Raw genomic sequence first — 23,264 nt, forward strand, 5'->3', positions numbered from 1 at the left:
GCTAGCAAAGTTTATAGTGCTGTAAAACTTGTGTGTGTGTGTGTGTGTGTGTGTTTCTTTGCTTGCATCTGAAGCACTAGCTGAAGCAGCTGACATCACTGTAGCAGCACACAGGAGCTGGAGGGCCAAGCAGGCCGGGTTTCAGCCAGGCTACCTTTCTTACCCTCTCTTAGGAGTGGGAAATACTGTCATTAATCTTCTTTTCAGCTGGAAGGGGGTAGAATAAACAGTGGTGGTTGAGGAAAGAAGAGTCACATGTTAGCCGGAAAACCAACACCAAACAAGTTAGTCTCATGGAACAAGGCAGTGCTGATAAAATAAAACAGTCCGCTAGCCAAACCTCTTTAGATTCAGTCCGCTGTTATCGGATAATTTGAAAGAAATATGGCATAATAACGCAAAAGCCTACTGTGTCATGCATGGTGTCCTACACGTGATCACAGTCAGGACTGTACTGCGAGCGTGTCAACATATTTTACACACAAAAACATGTTGACACTCAATGCAACTTTCTCAGCTCCAGGCAAAGAGGTTTGGCTGACTCCTATCACCAGACACCTGATAGGAGTCTTCCCAAGTACAACACAAACAACCAGTGACGGCCCGAGTTAGTCATCAGTAGTCATAGTTGAGGGTGGGTGGGGTGGGATGACAGGAATCATGCTGCATGCACACGGAGGTAGTGGTAGTGGGTTGCGAGGGAGGGTGGGGGGAGGTTCAAAATGCATATGAGAGAAACCTGGTCAACCTTGGCATTAAAGGGGAAGGGCTAGCAGTTGGCGTCGTCACAGAGGTTTGCTTCACAGAAGAAACGTGAGCCGCGTTTAGCAGTGCGGGCCGTGAAGGGCACGCTCTTCAGTACTGGGGGGAGGAGGGGGAGGAAGAGAAAACATGTCACACCTGAAACACTGCCCTAAGGGGGAGGGGCAAACCTTGTGAAAGCCTAACGTTCTTAATAAGGTTAAGGACATGTCCTGAAAGCCGTCCACTGGATAAAACACAGTTAGAGCTCTAATAGTAGTGACACACAATTATTCCTATTATTAACACTAAAGTAATTATTATGAAGCAACATTCATATTATTTACACTTTAGACAGTTATTAATGATCATCACAAAAACATCAGTTAGTCTATGTGCTACGCTGAGGCTGTAGATGCAGGGTTTTTCTCCCAATAAAGGCTTAAAAATACGTAGGTGTGTTGTAAGATGATTTAACTTTGGCATCTCCAGAAATTCAATGTAGGAAACGAAATTCCACACTGCCCAATCACTTTCCGCTCTTTGCAAACAGAATATTCTGCTATTCTGCTTGTGTGCAGTTTATATCCATGTCTATCCAGACTATAGTATGAGCAGTGAAGACTTTGAAGGAATTTAATAGGTTGGGAGGTAGGTAGGTGCCTGCCTATCTCCACTTCTGTCTTACGACATTCAAACAGTGGGCAGAAAAGTATGTTTGCCCAACATTATAATGTTGCTCAATCACAGCTAAGTTAACCTTTTGACCTATTGGATACAACATCTCATTATTTTATCATTTTTCCCCCAATTTTGTCATAGTTACACTTTAGTTTTGAGCAAAAATTGGTTTCATATGAGGTCATGGTGATGTTTGAAATTCTAGTACAAGTGACTTTTTTGTGCCAGATTAGAAGAAATTACAGAGAGAGGTATGGAGGTATAGAAAGCCAAAAACATGATCCCTCCAGGAACAGCTCCTTGAGGCTGTCATGGATCCTAATTATTAGTATCTCAATTTACTTCACTCCTTGAGACCTGGCCTTTCTGAAAACACACTTTGATACCCAACAGCATATCCCCTAACAGACTAGACAGCATGGCATGGAACAACGCTTGCTATTTGCTGTGCTCCAGATGTGCTGGTGTCTGAAGTACGTAGCACAAGGTGCACTTCAAAGGAGCTGAGCAGTCGATGACCACAGTCATCCTCAGCCTGGGAACACTGGGGCTGCTGGCACGCACATGGGTTCTTTTAACAATCCTGTCTGGCCCACCTGTGATAATGTCTTCAATAGTGCCATCCTTGCCCTCGTACACAGGCCGGTGGTCTTTGGCTTGCCGCCTGCGCAGCTCTGCGATCAGCTCCTGCTGCTGGTGCCTCTTCTTCTGGGCTTGAACCTGAACCAGCAGAAAGGAAATTTGTTCGTTTTCACTGTGATTCTTGGCCTATGAAAAAGCTTTATTTAGCACTGAGTAAATACATGATAGAGTTCATCCAGCAGGGCTGTACCTTAGGGTCATGCTGCTTCGCCTCCTGAGCCAGTAACTTTTCTCGCATTGCTTCCTCTTGCTTTTTCCTCTGTTCATTTTCTTCCACTGCATCCTGTTGAGAAGAGAAATAGATGACACATCTGTGACAAGAAACTTCAGTGGAAATAAACCCAACAACGTGCTTTTGTGTGGCCATGTGAAGCAAAGAAAAAACAGTTGAAAAGCTGGGCATAAACAGGAAAGCCACGCTTTACTAAACATGACCAGGACCACGCACACACTTTAGATAATTATAAATTAGCCAAGCTGGACAGAAATATTAAAAACAAGGCAACAGCTACCTGGACTTGAATCAAAATGAACAAAATATGACAATGTGCTTTTTATTTTGGTTTTTTTTTTTTAAACCAGATAATCTGAGCTGGTATGCTGTGGATGACAGAACCAATAGTGGCTTCAAACTCTCTCCAAGAACACAAATAACCTCAGCGATAAGTTGTTCCTAGGCCACTAAGAAAAAGCTGGTGATTTCACAGTTAGCAACAAATTATTTAAAGATACTCTTTCTTCTTTAACGTCTTTAACTGACTGACAGTAAGCTCTACGGGACACAGAACATTTTCAGCCTATTTTCCTCCAGTTTTTCTCGTGTTAATTTGAAGTTTGGGCTTGAAATTGTAACCTTCTCTTTCTCGTTAGTTTGTTTAGTATTGTGGCTTTACGGCAACTCCTGGCTGTTCTGTTTATTTTGGCTTGTGCTCTCACTTAAGTTAAATTAAAGCTTCTATGTCTGGCAATAAGAGGCCTTAAAAACTGTAGAAAACTATATTCTATTACTCGAGGCAACAAGTGTTTGTTAAACAGTTCCTTTAGAGCACATGCACACACTCAAACAGACACACGAGTCCAGAAATCCTTGTGTTGCACATTTCCTTGAGCAGATCCCATAAATCTAGATGGAGAACAATCTCAGGAAGCGTGCTGTGTGTTGGGGCAGGGCGAGGCTGTCCGGAGGTAAAGGGGGGGGGAGGGATGGAGGGGAGAACCAGTCTAAACACCACAGCTGCAGCTTCTAAAGTCAGACCCAGCTGGCCTTTCCTGTTATTTGGCCTGGGAGTATACGCCACGTCCTGTGCCACAAAAGCAGCCAAAGCTCTGCCCCACTCTGCTCTCAGCAAGGCTGACAGCAAACCGGGGAACTTCCCAAATGACCAGCTGAGGAAGCGAGGAAAGCTACAGAGATGTAGCTTCTGCTTTGTGTCCTCACCTTGTAAGCCTTGATGAAGCGCACGAACACAGGGAAGAACACGGAGGGTGGAGCCGTCTTGGCACTTTCTCCAAAGTAGCTCACCACACTGTTAAAGGCTTCCTAGAATTGGGAAAGAGAATGTTTGTAAACACTGTCGAGTTAGTGGCTGCGCATCAGATGTCAGTGAGATGAATGAACGAGAAAGGTTTAATTTTCATTTGTTCCAGTGGATAATTTGAGGTTTTGGAGGTGAAGACGTTGTCGGATACCTCTGCCATCTTGGCGTCCTTCTGTAGCTTGTCCAGCTGTGAGTCACTAGTCTGGACAAAACCTTTCAGGACTGAGTGGTCGTGGAGACTGCACTCTCTCCGGATGAGGTCCATGCCTTTCCCCAGCTCTCGAACATCCAGCAGGACGTTTTCCAGAGACACTTTGCACGCAGACAGAGCATATTTTTAAGGATATTAAGTAGTGTTTTATCCAGATGTTAACATCTGACATTTCTGTGAAAATACTGCGTCTCCACACGGTTGCTGACAGAGTTTAATATTTGGTGCACGCTCACCTGCTGCAGCTTTGTCCACAAAGTGCAATTCATTGTAGAAGTTTGCCAGTTCAGGGTACTTCTCCTTCACAATAAGAGCTATGTAGTGGAGCAATGTCATCTTTCTGTCTGTAGACTTAGTGTCCAGAAGCTGTGTAAAAAAACATTGTTAGGAAAAGCAATTTAATATTAAACGCTACACCACACTTTTGTGCTGACTGGTATTTCAGTAAACTTCACTACTGATTACTCACCAGATCAAGGCTTTGTAATTTGAAACCATAAACGCAGCCTCGTTTGCTGCTGTTCATGTAGTTTCCTAGGGCTAAGATGATCTGCGAGTAAACCAAAAGCACCGAGTGAATATATGCATTAAAAAATACGAATGCTGCTGCTGTGAAAGTCAACAAACACATCTCACTTCAAGCATTCTCTTGAGCTTTGGTGCGGACTTGATTGAGCCAGAAGCAGCAATGATGGCGTTGAGCTGTGGCGTGAGCATGTTCACGTTGTCGGCAAAGTTTCCAACAAAGGTGATAATGTTCATTCTCTGCGTCAGCCTCTCGATCTTGCTGAATAACAACATGAAGCGATCCTCCTCTGCTAACTGATCCAGCGGACGCCGCTCGCGCTCGTACTGACGCAGCACCTTCACTTCTGCCTCGGTGGGCAGGAAACGCATCAGGCACTCCACGAAGTCGACAGGTAAGGCCTTGAGGTCAAACCTGAGTGAAGATAACACATTACCTGTAACTTGTTCCGCAGAAAATTCTTAAAGTATGTAAAGTTTACGTAAAAGACAGGCGCATACTTCTCTATCGCTTTGCAGATCTCTTCTGTCGTCTTGTTAGCCTTTCGCAGTGTGATGGCTAAGTTCTTGGAGCGATTGGCGTCCAGAAGTGTGACTTTGTTCGCCGCCTTATGGGCTACTTTGCTCTTTGTGCAAGAAACATCCACAACTGGACCCTGGGCTCTCGTCTTAAATAGCTCCTCAAACCTCTCCAGATCCAGCTCCTGCATGTGAATAACAACTCAACTTTTACTTGTTCTAAATTTATGTTAAAAGTCCTGAACACATATGTGTGGTAAGTTTTATGGTGTCGGTATGAAGCTTTTTATTTCGTGACACAATTCTCTCATCATTTTAGTTTTGTTTTGCTTTACTTTTTCCCCTTTGAACTCAACTGGAAGAGACTAGAGAAACCTGAGCTTTTGACTATGGAAAAGTTTTACTGAGATTAATACTAATTTACCATAAATTTAAATTTGACATATATTAACCAGGATCTATATCTGAACATGAAAGAGGTTTTATCTTCTTGATTTACCTCTAGCACACGTTCATCATCGATCTCGTTGAAGACTGTGCCATTGATCTGATTGGGCTTCAAGGCCGTCCAGTTAAACACAGGCAAGCGGAACTTGGTCTTTATAGGCTTCTTGATCCTGATAGCTGTGGTGAAGCAAGTGTTGGTTGAATACAGATAGAATGGTACTTATATAGCGCTTTTCTACTCAAGGTTTATTCAGCCACTCACACACGTTCATACAGACATCTTTTTCTATGGCTAAGTGCTTTTCGCCTGTCATTCACACGCTTATACTCTAATGGATGCATCTTAGAGTTCTGGACACTTCAGCACGCAGACTAGAGGAGCCAGGGATCAACCTACCGACCTTTCGATTAGTAGACAATTCACTCTACCTCCTGCCACCCACAATCCTATGATCTAGTCAACTGTGAACATCAAAATTGAAGGCAAGGACAACCAAGTTTAATTTTGCGTGCACGCTCACCTGACAGACCTACGCTCAAGATGACAGAGGGGGAAGCTTCTGGCAGAGGAGGAGCAAGGGGAGGAGGTGGTGGTGGTGGGACTGGCACAGTGTGTCCTGTAATTAATGCAGAAGAGTATTTTTATTGCATGTTTAGTAACAGCTTCGTGTTCTACAATCACGATTCTACAATCGCTGAAAACAGATTTTTAAAGTTAGTGAAACCTGATAAAGGTCTAGTTATGATAAAAGGCTGGAAAGTGCTCCAACACTCAGTGCGGCCTTTCCGGAGACAAAGGAAACCAGCCTTATGTTTCCCTTTCCTGTCTGGCTTAGAAGAACACTGCTGTGACCCATCACTTGGTTTGGCACGAATTAACAAATATAGGGAACTGAAAATAGATCTGCTCTGAGGGTCCACAGATGAGAAAGTCAACTTTCACATACGTATATATGAATCACCAGACTGTGATTCACAGTATTGTCATCACCTGAAGCAGATGGCAGGGGAGGGGGAGGGGGAGGAGGTGGTGGAGGCGGAGGTGCTTCGCTGGCTGGTGGTAAACTTGTGTCGGGTCCTCCTAGTTCTGTCAACCCTGCTGTTGAACCCAAAGACAGCTTTCCGATGTTTCCCAAGGGTATCCCGGCGCTGCCGACGCCCAGCGGCTCGATGGCGATGTCTCCATCGGGTTTCTTGTGCAAGCGGATGGTGCCCTGCTGTTCGAGCTCCAGCAGACGCTTCTCGATGTTGAAGTGCCTCTGAAACGCAGCATCCTTCTCCTTGATCATCCTTCTCAGGGTGTTAACCTGAGTACTGGTTGACTCGTATGTCTCCTGAGCAGTCACCAGGGGGTGATAAAGAGCACAATGCACAATGACTCCACAAGCTAAACAAACATCCTGTCTCTTTGTGACCTAATTTGCTAATACAGCAATTTAGCCACAAGCATATGAACCTGATCTCTGCTAACACACGCAGAATCTGAAGCTTTTATGATGCGAGGAGATCAAAAAATATCACGTCAATAGGACTGTGGCTTACCCGTATTACGTTCAACTCCTTATCTTTCTGAAGGAGCAGCTTCTCCAGATCGGCTACTTTCATCATTGTTTCATTCTCAACCTCCAGAAGCTTCTCAGTCACCTAGAAAAGAAGATGGAGCAACACTGAGATGAGAGAAGGAAAGAATTGATCCACACAGTGGGCATCTTTCCCAGCTCCACTTCCCCATCTCTCCTCCCCATACACTGCATCATCACTAAGAAATAAGATACAGCAAGCAGCATGATGCAGCAATAACATGACACAGCTCTCAGTTTTGATTTTACATTACACATCTTGCTAAGGAATTCAGAGAGAATCTTTACCCTCTTCCTCCCCCATCATTTCTGACCTCTGAGAGCAGAGTTTGTTTTCAAATTCCAAGAATGATGTCAGGGGCTGCCTACGACCTTTCCATGTGAAGAAGGTCTTTGCAAAGCAGCGTGGGATACAAAGGCAATAGCCCAGAAAGACCGAGCCAACACGAGAACAATAATAAGATTGTTTCACGCACTCCATTTTCCAGCATTCCCCACCCAATTATTATCCTGAACCACTTGTGAAGTGCAAACACCGAGTAGATTTCTAATTGCCATGTAGAAACAGCCGACTTAAGTACATAGCTGGTGAACCACAACAATCTCATAAATGTGTATAGAGAGCAGTGTTGGTGGTCCAGACTGGGTGGTGCACTTACGTGGGACAGGTGCTCCTCCAGTTCCTCCACCTTCTCCAGCGCTGCATTCTTGGTTTCGGCATCTTCTAGTAGGCCACCCACATCAAATACGTTCTCAAGGTAAGCCTGGATCTGAACCGACAGCTTGTCACTCTCCGTGTGTTTAGATTTCTGGCACGGGAGAGAATAATTTCAACATTACTGATTCCACAAATAGTCTCCACGTAGACAATGAGAACGACTGGCCCAGTTTAAGCACAACATTATTTCTTTACCTCCAAGAAGTCATCTAGTCCCAGTTTGGTGAATTCATACTGCAGATGCACTCTGAAGTTCATGTCTTCAACTGAGTGGACCACAATGTTGATGAACTGCATGCAAGCAACCTGGAGAACAAATGCAAACAGACACCAGCTCATTAATATTCTTCATATACTTGATACATATAATCTGTATCAGGATATTTTACCTTAAAACTGACATATAGTCCACTGGATTTTGCATGTGCACCTTGTATAAAAGTGTGTTTTCCCTTATGCAGATAATAATAAAAAATACCTTTGGCATTTGAGCCAAACATTTTTATTTGTATTGATGGATGTACTCTCACTCAAAAAGCATCTGTACATCTCAACATCTGTATGTAACTAAACGCTTGTCTTACCATGAAATCAATGTTTCCTTCTTCACTGCGGAAGTAATCCATCAGTCTCTCGAAGCGATGCTTCTCTTTGCAAACCTGAAATACATCAGGTGAAGCAAAACAAAGATTTTTTTTCTCTGAAATTCTATTGATTGGTTTAAAAAGTAGAACAAAAACTTTGTCCGATTTAGACAAACAAGAGACCTGAGACAGGAAGTTTTAATAGAATGTCAAAGTGGTACCTTAGGGAAATATTACCTACATTTATCAACTAAAATCAACCATACTACATGTTTTTTGTCCATTGCATTTTAAAAATTATTTATTTATTAATTAAGAAAAAAAAATCATGCCTTTGGAGTATGATTAGCAAATATGTAGCAAAAATCAATGAAGCCAATGGCTTCATAATGTCGTGCTGTATATTTTTAAGTGGACATAACAAATATCTGATAAACTGCTGGTTTCACTGATGTGTTACACCTCTATGAACAAAAGCACAATCAGCATAAATGAATAATTTCTTTTATTCTGTTTTTCTACTTGCAAACAAAATAATCTCAGTGTTTGATTTATGTTGTTTCTTAAGTTGATGAAATAAAAATCCATTTCATTGCACACAAACACTGTAGCTGTGGATCTAAAATTTGACGACTAGTACAGCTGCTATGATTTGCGGCCCTCTAGTTGGTTACTCAGGATTTTCTCTGAACTAAAGACTTCTGCAAATGAACAGCGCAACTGCTATTGATATGGTGGGCCTTGTATTTGTATTATTTTGACTCTAACTTTAAGTGTTTTGATGTTATATATGATTTTTAACTTCTTGTAACATTGTAATGGATTGTAATGGTGTGCCTTCTTGGCCAGGTCCACCTTAAAAAAGAGATGTTAATCTCAAGGGAATTCCTGGTTAAATAAAGGTTGAATAAATGAAATTAATAAAAACATCGAATGAATAGCAAACGTGACCTTCTCCTTGTGAGATCTCAGAGACCTGTCACTTTGTGTTAATGCATAATTTTGGAAAACTACCAGCAGTACTATGTTGTTTTCCACTAGAGAGTTGATTAGCTCTTGTGTCTCGCTGAGGCTTTCAACTATAAGGCATTTTGTCTGGTTCCGGAGTTTAGGTGACTGTACGAGCAAAAAGTAAAAAGGCTAAGCAAATCTTTCTGGTTCACTGGCTCCCACTGGGGAATTGATTCTCTGATTATTGTTCAAGGTTACCTAACATCTGATGTCTTAATGAGTCCAATAATCTCAGACACGCCACCATAGAGCTTTGCTTGCAACCTCAGTAGATAAAATCTCCCACAGCTTCTCAGTTTTCAGCCTGCTACACTGGACCTTAATGCCTTTATGCACGCCAGTGATGTGGGAAATTAGGGCAATTATATTGATGTTACTTAAATTCTGATTAGTATATTCAGACATAGCTAGGCTAGCGATATGTAACAACTTAATCCTGAACATAACAACTTGAGAGCTTGTTAAAAATTCATTAAAAAGTTGAAATAGGCACCTCTTTGAAGTTGTCAAATGCTGAAAGGATGATCTCATGACCTCCTCGGACAAGACAAACAGCAGCCAGCAGCTCAAGGACCAAAGCTTTTGTCCTGAAAATGCACCAAACTTTCATCAATACAACTCTCTCACTTATTATTGGAAAAAATACATTTTTTAAAAAAGTACAGTTTTATATGTTCTATCACAAAATTCATGCATCCTCAAAATTGGTGTAAATGTTAACATACAGGGCTCAAAAGTCATAATCTATATTAATGTCTGAAGCTTTGGTGGGTGTTTCCATGGTTTTTACGTGTTTACCCTCATAGACTTTATTATGAAGTAATCAGTCTCAGTGGTTCACCACTAATCTCCCTTTAGAAAACATTCCCTTAACGACCCGTGTGTACACCTCTGATCCTCGACTTCAGAGAGAAGCAGAGGCCCACGGAGAATGGGAAGCATATCGTATGAACTGGCTGCAGGGTTTCCCCTATTGTTTGGCCCAGCCCTGCTTTTATGGAGGTGGGGTCCTGAGTTCTTACCGTGGGTTCTTATTGTTCAAGCTGAGAGCAATTTCATTGACTGCATGTGCATGAGACATGACCATATTGAAACCGTACTGCATGGAGAGAGACAGAGAGGATGTGGTCAGAAAACCTGCATAAAGGTTCAGCACTCGACTGCACAGGAAACATATCATGCTCCAAGTTTATGAGACATATCTGATTGTGGGTCGTGGGTGGTTCCTGGTACCTGGTAGTTCATGATCGCTCTCAGGCACATGATGCACACATGCACATCATCTTTTTGACTCACGAGGCGGGAGTTCTTGATGGTTTTGCTATTCGCGACTGAGCCGTAGCTGCAACAGATTCAGCACATTAAAGCAAATTCAGCAATCAAATCCATGTTCTGGCTTCTATTCTGTTAGTCAAACAGAGCTCTGAAGTGTATCTACTATTTTCTATGATTTGTGTTTTAAGTGTGGCGCAGCGAGAGACAGAAAGAGAAAATTACAGAGAATGAGGTCTGACAGAAAAAAACTTAGATGGCTTTTGAGGTTACAGATGCATTATGGGAGATGCCTGGTTTCCTTGTTGCTGTTAACAGACTGAATTCTGTTCACAGACTACTATTATGTAACTATATTGCACAGTCATTTCATGGTAACTGTTCTGGTAAGGTTTATAATCGGGATAACCATACATCAGGAATACGTTTTTTTCCATACTTTGTTACAAATGTGGGGGGAAAAACTTTGTATACCTTCTACCAATAACAGTTCACTAGTAATTTATCTGACAATATATTTATATAATATTTATAAGTCTAGAGTCTGTTCTTGTGGACTATTTTTGTGCACCCTTATATAATATCTGTTTTTCCGATCAGACTTTACACCCTATCTGTCTTTAAGTCATGTCTGTACAGTGGTGAAGAGGAGAATCACAACTGTCCAACATATGTTCCTGCTCACAGCTGGATCTCATCTGTGGACAGTGCAGATGCACATCTGGGCAGATGAAGGAGAACCATTAACAAAGAGAGACGGATAGCACTAAAGGTCAGAGACTTTCTAACACACCAGTACTAAGACAATGGGCTTGCATGCAAATATAGCGTTCAAGGTTAGCAGAGCAAGGCAGTAACAGAGGAAGCTAATAGCAGGGAAGCTTGCTTAGCAATACGTACCGAAGAACAGACTGGCGGGCAGAGCGCACCAGTGTGTTGCAGAAGGGTTGGGCGTTCATATGGTGCAGATCCTCTATGGACCTGCTCCAAGATTTAGACTTGTCCAAGAAGCTATCCTCCCCATTTTCCAGCCCCTCAAAATCCAACCTGGGCCATAGACAAACAGAGAAGCCAACACAGAGGCACAGGGGTGTAGATGAGAGGCATGGGGGAGGTTAGGGTTGCAAGGCGGCTTAGTAGAGAGCCAGGCATTATCACAAGAACTGTCATCAAGCGGCACGATAAAGCTCAGCACACAGATTCTGTCCCAAAGTATAGCTCAGCACTCAACCAGGTAGCATCCGTCCAGAAATGCATTCACGTTACAAAGTATGCAACAAGACACAGGAAATACATCCAATGAATGCACTGTACTAATACTACAGGCTCTAAATGACACATGTGCTAACTCAGCAGCTGGATTCACAGCCCAACCCAGTTCCTAAGGAAAGGTTTGGTCAAGAGGTGTGTATGATTTGTGTGTGTGTGTACTCACATGACTGCACACTGAGCAAAGGAGAGGTACTCTACAAGGACATCAAGACCTCTGTTTTCATCATTGAGGAACTCCCTGACCCACCTGTGACGCATGAAAGCAGAGAGAGGTTAGCGGGGCACCAGATCCAGAACACACCCTTATCCTTTAGGACAGCCCGTTACCGACTAACAGAGTAGAGAGAGAAAGAGAGAGAGAGTGAGAGACACATAAAGAAAACTAAGATTCTTCTTATTCTGAAGCCTTCTAATAAATCCTTTTGTACTTAAAGAACTTAAAGAACTGGTTTATAACAACTCAGGTCTTTTTTTGGCTTTTCTGCTGATTAATTGTAATACCAGTTATTTGTCCTTTTGGGTTTGCTTTGTTTTGCTTTTCTTTTTTAATTTATAAAAAGAACAAATAATAACTGAAATAAGGACAGCTAGCAGAGCACATTACAGAAGAGTGAAACTTTAAATTCTGAGGGAACTTTTATCACTGTACCGTGTGACGTGGAATGATAATAGCAACTGATAAAACAAATGTGTACAGATGTATATAAGGAAAGGCTGTGTGACAATATGTAACTAGATGTGGAGCCACAGTACTTCTCGCAACTGCAAAGAATATCAATGAGTTTTTAAGCAACTGTTCTGATACATTAGTAAATTACATAAGTGACTAGCAGGCAGGTTTAAACAAATTATTCATACACTCGTTCAACTTTGGCTGAACTTTTCATAGTTGTTATTTAAGTAATGCTGGAAGTTTTTAGAGGCATTTAAGCTTTCATATTCCACTTCATTCACATCTAGCTGAATTTTCTGACTTTTGTTTCCGACACATTATGCTCCTTGTTCATCTGATTTGTAGTTATACAGTTCTACCATATATCCAGGTAAAGTTACTTTGGTAACTATTATAGGCAACAGAATTTTTGTCCCAAACTACAAAAAAATGAGACGAAAGTTGTAATAAATGAGAATTATTTGGGATGACGGCTCTTCAGACCAGATAGGTCTGAAAGAAAGTGGAAAAAATTCCATGGAAAGTAAAGCAGAGCAAGGCTTCAGATTTCCTCACTCCAGTTTTCTCCAAACAAAGGAATTCCCATTGCAACTAGAGAAAGAATGTGGAGGGCATATGGCTAAAAGAGCTGGGCTCAGGAAGAACCCCTGACACTCAACAGTATTTAGTCTGCCTCCCCCACAGACCCCTTTACCTCCTCCCCATTTCTTGAGGGAACTCCAGGGGGAGATGGATTGGGGTAAAAGGTTCTTAAAATAGTCTTGAAATGATGGCTGTGATGACAGATTGCTGGTCAGCCAATGGCAAGTTAGGCAGGAAACCAATCAGGACCCTGAAAGCGGAGGGAAGGAGGAAGAGGGAAAAGGGAAGAGAGGTGAGCAGAGGAGCAGAGGAAAGCGAACAAAGCAACTAGAACGGGTCCAGGAGGGAGGAGGGGGGATGAGGAGGTGGGCTTGATCATCAGCTTCCTGCCCCCCCCCTCTTTGCTGTGAACCCTCACTCTTTCCTCCCTGTACTTCTCTCTAACCAGTTGCTATTTCAGATTTTCTTGGCAAACTCAGGAATAACACACCAGACAGGGCTGAGGATTCAGACACACAATAAACCGGCATCTGTTACACTTAATCCCACCCACAAAAGTCTTCTGAAAATAGAGCTCCCTTTCCTTTGCCTGTGAGCCTTTCTGGAAACTGCATTGAAAAAGAAAAAGTCCTTTATTGACGAAGGCAAAATGGTATAAGAGTTATTCACGTGGCTCAATGAAGTTCATAAAAAATGAAGGCATGTTTTACTTGTTCCACTTTGGTTCACGGATTAAGTGGCAAGTCACTGCAGCACCTCCGTGACTACGGATTATAAATTCAAAGATCATGTCTGCGACACTGAAGGCTAGGAAGCGATAAAATAGCATCCACGTGTGCGATGGGTGAGGAGGAAAATGTACTGCTTTTGATTCTGCAATGCAAAAATGTGGTCTGCTTTACTATGCGAGACTTCTGTAAACATACAAGTATCCTTGTGTTTGTTCTTGTGCTTTTCACTGGGTTCAGCAATGGTCAGCCGTGCTTCCTGTCCCTCTGGCATACAACAAAGCTTCCTGCTGCCTTCTGTGGGGGAGTGGACAACGCCACACAATGGCTACCATCTGGGCATTATGAGCACCAGCTCTATGAAGTGGAGCTGCAGAGCTTGGCAGTTGGAACAATAGGAGGGGGGAATCTGGGCACCAGAAAAAGCTCTGGGTCCCTGCAGCAGCAGCAGCAGCAGCAGGGACACACAATAGAATATTCTTTACCGGGCAAAACAATATTGTGGTTTCCTTGAGGTTTAGATGAATAGACCTGCGTAATTCACCAGAAAAATAGAAGATAAGACGTGATTACCCAATGTGATTTGTCCTCAGTGAAATCTCCAGTTCCCTCAGGACTTTTGTAGATTCCTGCACACGCCTGCGAAACTTCTGTAAGAAGAATGCTGGTTATTACAGGTTACATTCAAGCTGTACTTTCTAAGCAGTTTTCATGAGAACCTTTCAGTTCCTTAAAAACAGTAATAATCCTAATCAGCAGATTTAGTGTTGCCCTCATGTTCAGGGTGAACTGTAAAATAGAGGATGAATAAAGGAGAACCAGAGAGGTCAAACACCATGCAACCTGACCAATGAACGTCTGATACTTTAAGATGGTAACAGCTTAAAGTATCAGCAGAGATAAGGAGAAGGTGCATGGAGCTGTCACAGATGTTGTGTGCATAACCTGTAAGCAGACTTTGGTGTGCATAAATCAGCCGAGTTCTACTATATAATTTTTTGTACCTTTCGTGTTACTCCAGGATCTAAGTATCCGCGAAGCTTCTGGATGTAGGTGTGAGGAGGATTCTTCACCTGAAACCTCTCCTGAAGATGCACAAAAAAAGCAGCGTGATGTAAGTTTGCTGCAGTCAGCCACACCAAAATGTGGACAGGTGTGTGTAGTCTGAGTGCAGGTTTACTAATTTATGATACAAAGTTCACGAATTCACCTGGTCGCAGATCAGGTCCCACTTCTTCTCATTGTCATACTGTCTGAGGAGCCGGGCTTTGTCTGGAGGCAGGTTCATAGAATTCTGGAAAACAGAAAAAAACATTTAAAAATTGTAAGCATTAGTTTCATTCATACCACACTATTTCCCCTTTTTTTCAGGTTGACTATTTATAGTGGCTTTGACTAAGTCTGTGTCAGTGTCTGGCACTTTATGAGTCTCTGGCGCCATCAGCAAACTGATGACAAAGTTTTCAAGACTTATACCGTGACCTCACTTCCTGTGTTGACATTTGGCATCCTGTTGAAGGAGACGACGCGCATCTCCTTCTCACTCTTTGGTCTGAGTATTACTCAGGAAGCACAGTTCTTCATAACACAACATTCTGCTATCAGGGTACAGGCCTATTACCGGACCTGTCATCAGACTTGTTATGTAAACCAGCAACACTTGAATGCCACACGAGATGACCTGATGCAGCCGTTTTTCTGGGCTCAATTTAAACCCCATATTATGTAATCTGTGTTTAGAAACTAAGCACAAATTTAGGATCTCATGTCCTCATGACCGCTGTAAAAAAATAACGCAAGCTGTATGACACTAGTGTTTGACTAATTACTTCCTCTGCTGAGACAAATGCTTGTAAACAGAGGTTGACATGGAAATCTTAGATAGGAGGAAGTGCAACATTTAGGAGCAAACTAGTCACTGAAAACAACTGCCTCACTGATTCTCTTTGAAGAAATGTGGGATTTTATTTTGTTTTGCACTCAGACCCCTCATTTACAACAGTGTCAACAGTATCCCATAAGCTCAGCCACAAATGGCCCGTCAGCTTGACTTTTAACCTGCAGCTATAACTCAGACTGCTGTCTAAAATGCAACAGCTTGCCTTTTTAACCCATCCCACCAGGTCAGATGTGATGTTCACGCTGGCATGTTCCAGTGTGGAAAACAACATACTTGTTTCTATGGTAGCAACTCAGTCACCAGGAGTGGTGGAAATATCACATGTGAATATATCAAAATTACTTTTCCAAATCGGCACCGCATTGCCCACTCCATCACAGCGCCATGAATCATTTTGTCCTTGCAAGCGCCAAATATGGAGGCAAACAAATCATCCTGCCAGGACCATAAAGAGCTAATAATTTCTATACATGTTCACAGCTTTGTGATCACAGATTGCAGCACACATTCAAAAATAAGCGAAACAACTTTGAGCTGGCAGTGGATGCCCAAGAAAAGCTATAAACAAGGTAAACTAAGAAAATGCAGGACAGAGCTATAACAGGCTATCACCAGAGTGGAAAGCAGTGTGAAGATTTCACATATGGCTTATTTTGACTAACTCAAAATACCCACGCTGGAGAGAAAAAAGAAGTAACATGGGTAACAGATGTTCAGAATTACAAGAGGAATGTGTCCTGTTTATAGTAGTAGTTTATAGTAGTAAATTTCTCTCATGTCTGACCCCCAAGCTGCTCTCTCCTCCTTTGCCTCTCCTGGGACAAGATTTACCTACAAGACCATCTTTAGGAAGGCCGTACATCTTCCACGTGTCTTTAATAAATGGTTTGTCTGAACTTTTTTGGTTTTTCCAGTGATTTGACATGAACTCTAAAAAACAGATCAATAATTTTTAATTTTTAATAAGAGGGTTGTTCCAAATGGCCTCCTATCACTGTTCACTGATTAAAAACCATTGAATAATAATCTACACCTGGTCATCATAGGGCAAGAGAAATATATATATGTATATATTTACATTTGCTGGTCACAGGATGAATTGAAATTTATTTTGATAATCGTAGAGGTGACAAACATTAGCTTCTTATTTTGGAACGTTTTTGTGATTTTCTTAGACAAATAAACACATATGATTGACAGGATAGCTATCAAATTAATAACTGACGAACACAATCATAAGCAGCAGCCCTAATTTCCTTTATCGTACACTCTTCTGTGAAGGTAAGGTCAAGAGTTAAGCAAAATAGTCACGACTTTTCTATGGTCACACTTTTTTGACCTAAAACATCCAAAACATTACATTTAAAAAATAAGCCTGGATATCAGCTTCGGGATGTATCCTGGCCCCAAAGCCACCTTTGGTTTCTCAGTCAGTGCACATGAAAGTAGAGCAGAGAGACAAACAGGCTAAGAGCAGGGTCTCCTTTTTGTGCTAATTTAATTCTGAATTACTGGAAAACATACAGACCAGATGTATGCACAGATACTCCTTTTAGTAATGAAAGAATAAAAATAGGAACATAATTGATTATAGTTAAAAAACTACTTGTTGAAAGTGTAAAAAAAAAAGAAAAGTATATTTCGCTAAAGACGAATAAATGACCAGAATCCCTCAACTCACCGAAAAGCTATTCTGAGCAATGAGGACACATTACATACTGCTGTTTAATGATGTTCAACTGTCACCTGAAGCCTGGGGTACTATAAATAAATAGCGGTGAGACTCTGCAGATGTCTGTTGAGCTGCAAGTGTCAAAAGCGACTATAAAATGTTAGTGTGAGGGACAGAGGGGCAAAAGGCGGAGGGAAAGTTTCCTTTCTGACCAGATTTGGGTAATTTGAGCCAAGTAACCCAATTTAGCTAATTTCATTTCACTTTCTCCCACAGTGATATTATCGCTCGCTTCCTGTGTTTAGAAGAAGCTAAAAGAAGCTAAAGGAGAGGGGGCAGGAGCCTTTTATAATTTTGGAATCACAGGAATGTTTTAAAGGGAAAATACTACAGCTATGCCAAAAATGTTTTGGTGCTCGTTGCCCACATATTCTCTCCTCCAGCATGGCCTTTCTTGTTTGACCTGAGACTGGCATGACAAAGGATTCAGTGTTGAGCTTTGTTTTGATTCGGTGCTGTGCCATTCCCATCCTTTGACATTTGAGCCAACTTTTTTCCTCTCATAGAAAACCGCTAACAATGGCTGGTGGGCAGGGTCAGTGTATGCCCTCTGGTGCTGTGTAAAGCAAAATCCAGCTGAACACAACACCGATACACTTCACAACCAGATGAACTAGTTCTATTGTGACTGCTATCTGCCAAATCATTAGGTCCCAAATGTGAGCAAAGGGTGGAGATTCCAAACACAGCCATTTGGGAGCCCGAAGACAAAATCTCAGTGCATTAAACTGTTAATTTACTGAGGTTAAATCAGTTAAATGGTAAACAAAAAAAAAAAAAAGTGAAATACAGACACATAACATAAATGTAGCAGCAAAAATTCTGTCTTTAAAACATTTCTTTAGTGTAAATGACTGTAAAGTGAACAAATAAAAACGGAAAACTCGATGGTGCATAGCGGATCTATTGCAGAGGTCAGCCATGAGGGGATAAATTCTGAAACAGGCATTTCCGTCATTAACAAAGGATGACAGAGGTTTTAAAGCGTCAACAGTTAAAGTAGGTCATGGGGTCATGTTTCTGGTAAAGGAGAGTCCAGGAGAGCTATCAAGTCCTAAGCAGAGCGCTCAAGTCACACACAGACCCCCACAAGTGAGGGGATGTTTTGAAGAGCCCATGGACCTTTGAGAAATTAGAGTCAGCAGGGCAACTCCATCCTGCCCTACGCTGGACAGCTTCCTAATCCAAGTGATTTACAATCGGCCCGATGTTACGTTAATGACCTGCAAGTCCCACCAGAAGTCCCTAGAGATACCAGTCTGAAAGCACGACAAGATGTTTCCTCCGCGGCTTTTCTCAGTTTCTCTCACACTTACAGTTGGGATAGCGCATCACACCAGTGTGCACAAAACTAAATGATTTTTAATTGGAGAGCTCTGCTTGTGGAATTTCCTCAACTTGTTTGTTCTTGCAGAGGACAACATGCTGCCTCATAAGTTGTTCCCAGGTATGCAACAGACATTTACTCTGCAAGTCACTGGTGCTAAAAACAGGAGTTGTCTGATAATATGGATTTAAATTAGCAACCCTGCAGTTTGAGAGCAAGACTGCCAGCTCTCAGGCTTACTTGTGGTTCCTAGAGTTTCTAAAAGTAGAATGGGAGGCCAAGCCTTCAGCTATCAGGCCTCGGTCCCGTGGAACCAGCTCTCGGTTTGGATTCAGGAGACAGACACCCTCTCTAGTTTTGAGATTAGTCTCAAAACTTTCCCCATTTTTAATGAACATTATAGTTAAGGCAGGACCAGGCGACCCTGAACCATCCTTTAGTTACACTGCTACAGGTTCAGACTACTGTAAGACTTCATGTGATGGACTGAACACTTCTTCTCCATTCCCCACATGTTTATATATCATGGCAGCATGTCATTAAATTTTTGTCATCTCTCTCCCTTAGTCTGTGTTTTGTCCTGTCTCCCCATGCTCTTTTTTTTCTTTTCGCTTCTCTTCTGTCTCTTCTCTTTCCCTTCACCCCCCAGCCAGTCGTGGCAGATGGTTGCACCTCCCTGACTGTGGTTCTGCTGGAGGTTTCTCCCTGTTAAAAGACAGTTTTACCTTTCTGCGATCGCAAAGTGCTTGCACATAGCTGGTCTGTACTGTAGGGTCTTTATCTTATGGTGTAAAGCACCCTGAGATGACTGTTGTTGTGATTTGGCGCTTTATACCTCTTTTAACTGAAATAAGTAACTTACTAAGAAGATACATTCAGTGTGATTCTTTCTTTTGTGGTCTATCGGTGGGATGGAAATGCAGAGTCTGTGTCTTTTATCTGCTTTGATAGGTTTACACAGAGCAGACAGTTATCATCATCTCACAGGAAAATGAGTGGGTGGCTAAAGAGCTCACTGCACTGGATGGAGCCAAACATGGAGGCCCAGACGGCCCTCGTTCCCCCCAACCTGTCTGTCTGGTCATCAGGGTGGGGTCCAGGAAAACGGGATCTGTGGCTTAACTCAATTGCTACCATAATCAGGGCCGACGACACACTGACCCTATTGCAGGACAAAGCAAGGACGTTTTCAAAATGCGTCTATGCATAACAGTTGTTTCACAATGGCCAGTCAATGACCTTCAACAGATTCTACCTAACTAATCAGCTACTTACTCTTACTGCTCATGAAGCCATCAATCATCAAATCATGCACTTTACTTTATATGTGCATTCTTGTTGTCTTATTCTTCTGTTTTCTCTGTGCAAACTATTGCTCCTAAGCAACACAGCTGTATATGAACAAGAGACATCCTTCAATAATCCAGTAACACAAGGAAGATAATGAAAAAGCCAATAAGGGTAAGATAAGACCTGGTCCTCATTATTAAAAGGTGCTGTGTGAGGAGGGTGGTAACAGCCAAACTACTGACTGTTACATCCAGCAAGGGGGCAAAGAAAGCACAATGAATAAAGAACCTGGCACAAGTGTGTTTCCCTTAAGCTTATTAAATGCATAGCTTAGATTTAAAGTGATGCTCAGGGTCCCACTATACCAGAATATGCTGGACACAGTTCAAGATAAATGTCTCTTTCAGGAGTACATCGGACTACATCCGAAGTGAACGCGAACATACAGAACCAAATGGATAACTGTCTAACATATTATACTTGTCATATACATGAAATAGAGTTCTACAAGCCAGAATTGTTTATAAGACATGTGGTAAAAACAAGCATAAATCAGACTGGCTGTTTATGACAGAGCCTGTAGCTTTTTATTAATGAATGTCGCTGCCTGGGCTATTGTTGAAGTCCTCCCTTTTTCTTGGTAGGGAAGCACAATAAGAGGAGACAGGATGAGTGGCTCAGCTGTTGTCGTCACTGGGCTGCGGACACTTCCTCAACTCTTCAGGAAATCAAAAACTGCCCTGGGTATTTTTAAATTTGTTGTGTAGCTGTGTAATTGGAGCCTGACCAGTATGTAATGTTTGGAGCTAGTACCAATATTTGGGGAAGTAAAAGAATCCACTATCAATATAATGGGTTTTTTAAAAAATATGTATATGTTCTATTGAAAAGAGATCATGAAGAGGAAATCGTTTAATTACTTTCCAGCAATCTGTTTAAAAAACTACTTTGCGACTTAATGTGAAGATCCAGCTTGACTGCACCACTGTCAGCTTACTCTTCTACATAAGCTGGAGTCAGATTAGCGCTGCTGAAACACTGTTAAATTTACATTAAGTATTTTTTCTGCATTGTATTCTGCAAAAAAAAATTTTTTTTTTAAAAAGTAACCTTTTGGTTTCAGCATCTTTCACTACAACATATCACAAATGACGATGTTTCGCAGACTAGCCTTCATCCAATATATCAGTCTTGGTCTACATGTAAAACGAACATTTGTCGTCTATTGCAGATTCAGTCAAACAATATATTTACGTATGCAGGTAAAGCTTAACTGATTTGACAGGAAGAGGAGCAGAGTGTGAGAAAACACTGCCCCCCTTTGTCTAAGAGATATCTGATCACCTGTCGCTCTTTTTGCAAGGTAACCCAAACCGGGCGAGCGCAACAATGCGTAGGTCCTGCACAAAGATCCTGAAAGACAGAGGGGCCAACAAACCAGCTGCTACCAGTTCTACCAAACACAGACTGAAAAGAGGAGGGACAAAGAGTGGAGAGGGGGAGATGCATTTTCTTGAAGGCAGGGAAGCAAAAGTTTTCTTGGGGTCAGTGCCCCTCCCTGCTCGCTGCTCACGATGGTGGTTTGTGTTTACAAAGCAAATATGAGCAGGCACAGTCACAAGCTTCTTATTAAAACATTAATGTAACAGGTAGGGCAAAGCACCTCATTTATGTGGGAACACGATCTCGACAGGCAAACCACATTCTCACTATGCAAAACCTAAAGCATGTATTTTAAGTGAAGACACAAATACGGAAATCACCTGCAACTGCTTTCAATTTTCCAACACTTAATCAATACAGTTAGAAACTTCTCTTCTTAATTCCCCTTTATATATAACTTGTTCGACAAGATTAAAGCCTAATCTCAAAACTCGTTCATCTATAACGCCACAAAACCAAGAAAAGCAGCTGATTCTCATTTATGTGTTAGGCTGGAAATAGAAGCAGACGCCATTTCAATTTGATAAATGACAAAAAAACAATTAAATTATTATCAGATTGATTCTTGATTTCTCTGTCTATTTCTACACACATAAGCCACATAAGAGCAGACAGATTCACTGGCTGAAAAGCTGCCTAAGCAGTGTGTTAAATCCCCATTAGATCAAGACTTAAAGGCAACAGTTTGCAGCTGTGGTGTAATATTTTCAGCCTCTTTTGGACTTATCTGTCCTCATTCTAGTCACCGGCCTTCCCATCTTTAGCCCGAACGTTCTCCAAACCCTCCCTTCTTCGTCATTGACCTCTGGCTCAATCTGCTGAGAGATATAACTTTCCCTCCAATCTGCTTTTCACAACACTCAACAAAATAACAGGAAATTGGAGAAATGCCATTTCCAGTTCATAAACCCGGAGCTACCTCCCAGAACCCCTTTGTTAACCTGATTATTTAAGCAGTTGTGCAGCGGTGATCGACAGCAGTGATAGCTGGGTTGAAATGAGAGGCCTTTATCATCACAGACTTCTTTGAAGGCTGATTCACAGTCAGAGCCTGAGATAACAGCAAAAATGTCCTGAGCTCAAGGTCTTCTTAAAGACAGATGTTCCAAACGGTTCAAATATGACCTCATGTGTAACACAAACTTGTTTACAGGTCTCCAGGAAGTTGTTGTGTTCCAAAACACATGTAAAATAACTGCAGCAGCACCGATATTGTACAGTTTATTTACCGTATCTAGGAAATGCGAACACAAAGATATGAGTGATGTAAGAAGATACAAATAAATACAGCAATTAGCCATTAATCGGAAGCAGGAGATTATCGCTGTGGAGAAAATATCCTGTTAGTTCATCCCTGTGAGTTCATGCAAGAGCCGTGAGCACACCAGCCAACAGGGGATATACACAGTGAATGCCAGGAATGCAGGTGCATGAAGGCTTCAATAACTCATGCCAGTGTGGCCTTTAAACACAATGCCCAGCCCAAATCTGAGCCTGAGCTATGGAGAAACATTTAAAAGTTTTCTGAATCAGACCAATACTTCCTCAAAGGGAAGGTTATGTTTTAGGAAGAAGTGGTGCAAATAAAATAAAGCAGAAGCAAAACCAAAACAAAATCAAGACTCCCATCAATAATCGTAACCATTAAGAAAGTTTCCCATTGTTTCTCAATATGACTTCATTCAGTTCAGACTTAACATAAAAACCGAACTGTGATCGTAAGAAATGAGCACATAAAGGAAGATTAGGACATGACACTGAAGATGAGCATGAGACATTATTCATCATGTTACTTAGGTACGTCTATACCAGAGACAGCATCAAGCTGTACTTCTTAGCATCTGTTTA

At 41.8% G+C, this 23,264-nt stretch overlaps 1 protein-coding gene across 6 annotated transcripts in view; it reads right to left on the minus strand.

The window, feature by feature from the left end:
- The window catches only part of fmnl3 (formin-like 3), a 33,404-nt gene that overhangs the window by 3,482 nt on the left and 6,658 nt on the right, over window positions 1–23,264 (minus strand). Inside the window, exons 2-25 of one of the 6 annotated variants that reach the window (XM_005478053.4) lie at window positions 14,935–15,018; window positions 14,729–14,809; window positions 14,298–14,374; window positions 11,905–11,988; window positions 11,370–11,516; window positions 10,431–10,539; window positions 10,220–10,296; window positions 9,691–9,784; window positions 8,187–8,261; window positions 7,798–7,908; window positions 7,544–7,693; window positions 6,847–6,948; window positions 6,296–6,638; window positions 5,826–5,921; window positions 5,357–5,481; window positions 4,840–5,042; window positions 4,450–4,753; window positions 4,283–4,363; window positions 4,050–4,179; window positions 3,754–3,914; window positions 3,503–3,604; window positions 2,255–2,347; window positions 2,019–2,142; window positions 164–207 (exon numbers count right to left, since the gene is read on the minus strand). In XM_005478053.4, coding sequence (XP_005478110.1) covers window positions 170–207; window positions 2,019–2,142; window positions 2,255–2,347; window positions 3,503–3,604; window positions 3,754–3,914; window positions 4,050–4,179; window positions 4,283–4,363; window positions 4,450–4,753; window positions 4,840–5,042; window positions 5,357–5,481; window positions 5,826–5,921; window positions 6,296–6,638; window positions 6,847–6,948; window positions 7,544–7,693; window positions 7,798–7,908; window positions 8,187–8,261; window positions 9,691–9,784; window positions 10,220–10,296; window positions 10,431–10,539; window positions 11,370–11,516; window positions 11,905–11,988; window positions 14,298–14,374; window positions 14,729–14,809; window positions 14,935–15,018 — 2,991 coding nt within the window. In that variant the 3' untranslated portion in view covers window positions 164–169. Of the gene's footprint in view, window positions 1–154; window positions 208–739; window positions 862–2,018; window positions 2,143–2,254; window positions 2,348–3,502; window positions 3,605–3,753; window positions 3,915–4,049; window positions 4,180–4,282; window positions 4,364–4,449; window positions 4,754–4,839; window positions 5,043–5,356; window positions 5,482–5,825; window positions 5,922–6,295; window positions 6,639–6,846; window positions 6,949–7,543; window positions 7,694–7,797; window positions 7,909–8,186; window positions 8,262–9,690; window positions 9,785–10,219; window positions 10,297–10,430; window positions 10,540–11,369; window positions 11,517–11,904; window positions 11,989–14,297; window positions 14,375–14,728; window positions 14,810–14,934; window positions 15,019–23,264 lie in introns of all 6 variants that reach the window. The other 5 variants (XM_025901687.1, XM_005478052.4, XM_013273147.3 and 2 more) reach the window with 5 other exon arrangements.

Source organism: Oreochromis niloticus, linkage group LG20, assembly GCF_001858045.2.
Source record: "Oreochromis niloticus isolate F11D_XX linkage group LG20, O_niloticus_UMD_NMBU, whole genome shotgun sequence".
NCBI classification, from domain to species: Eukaryota; Metazoa; Chordata; class Actinopteri; order Cichliformes; family Cichlidae; genus Oreochromis; species Oreochromis niloticus.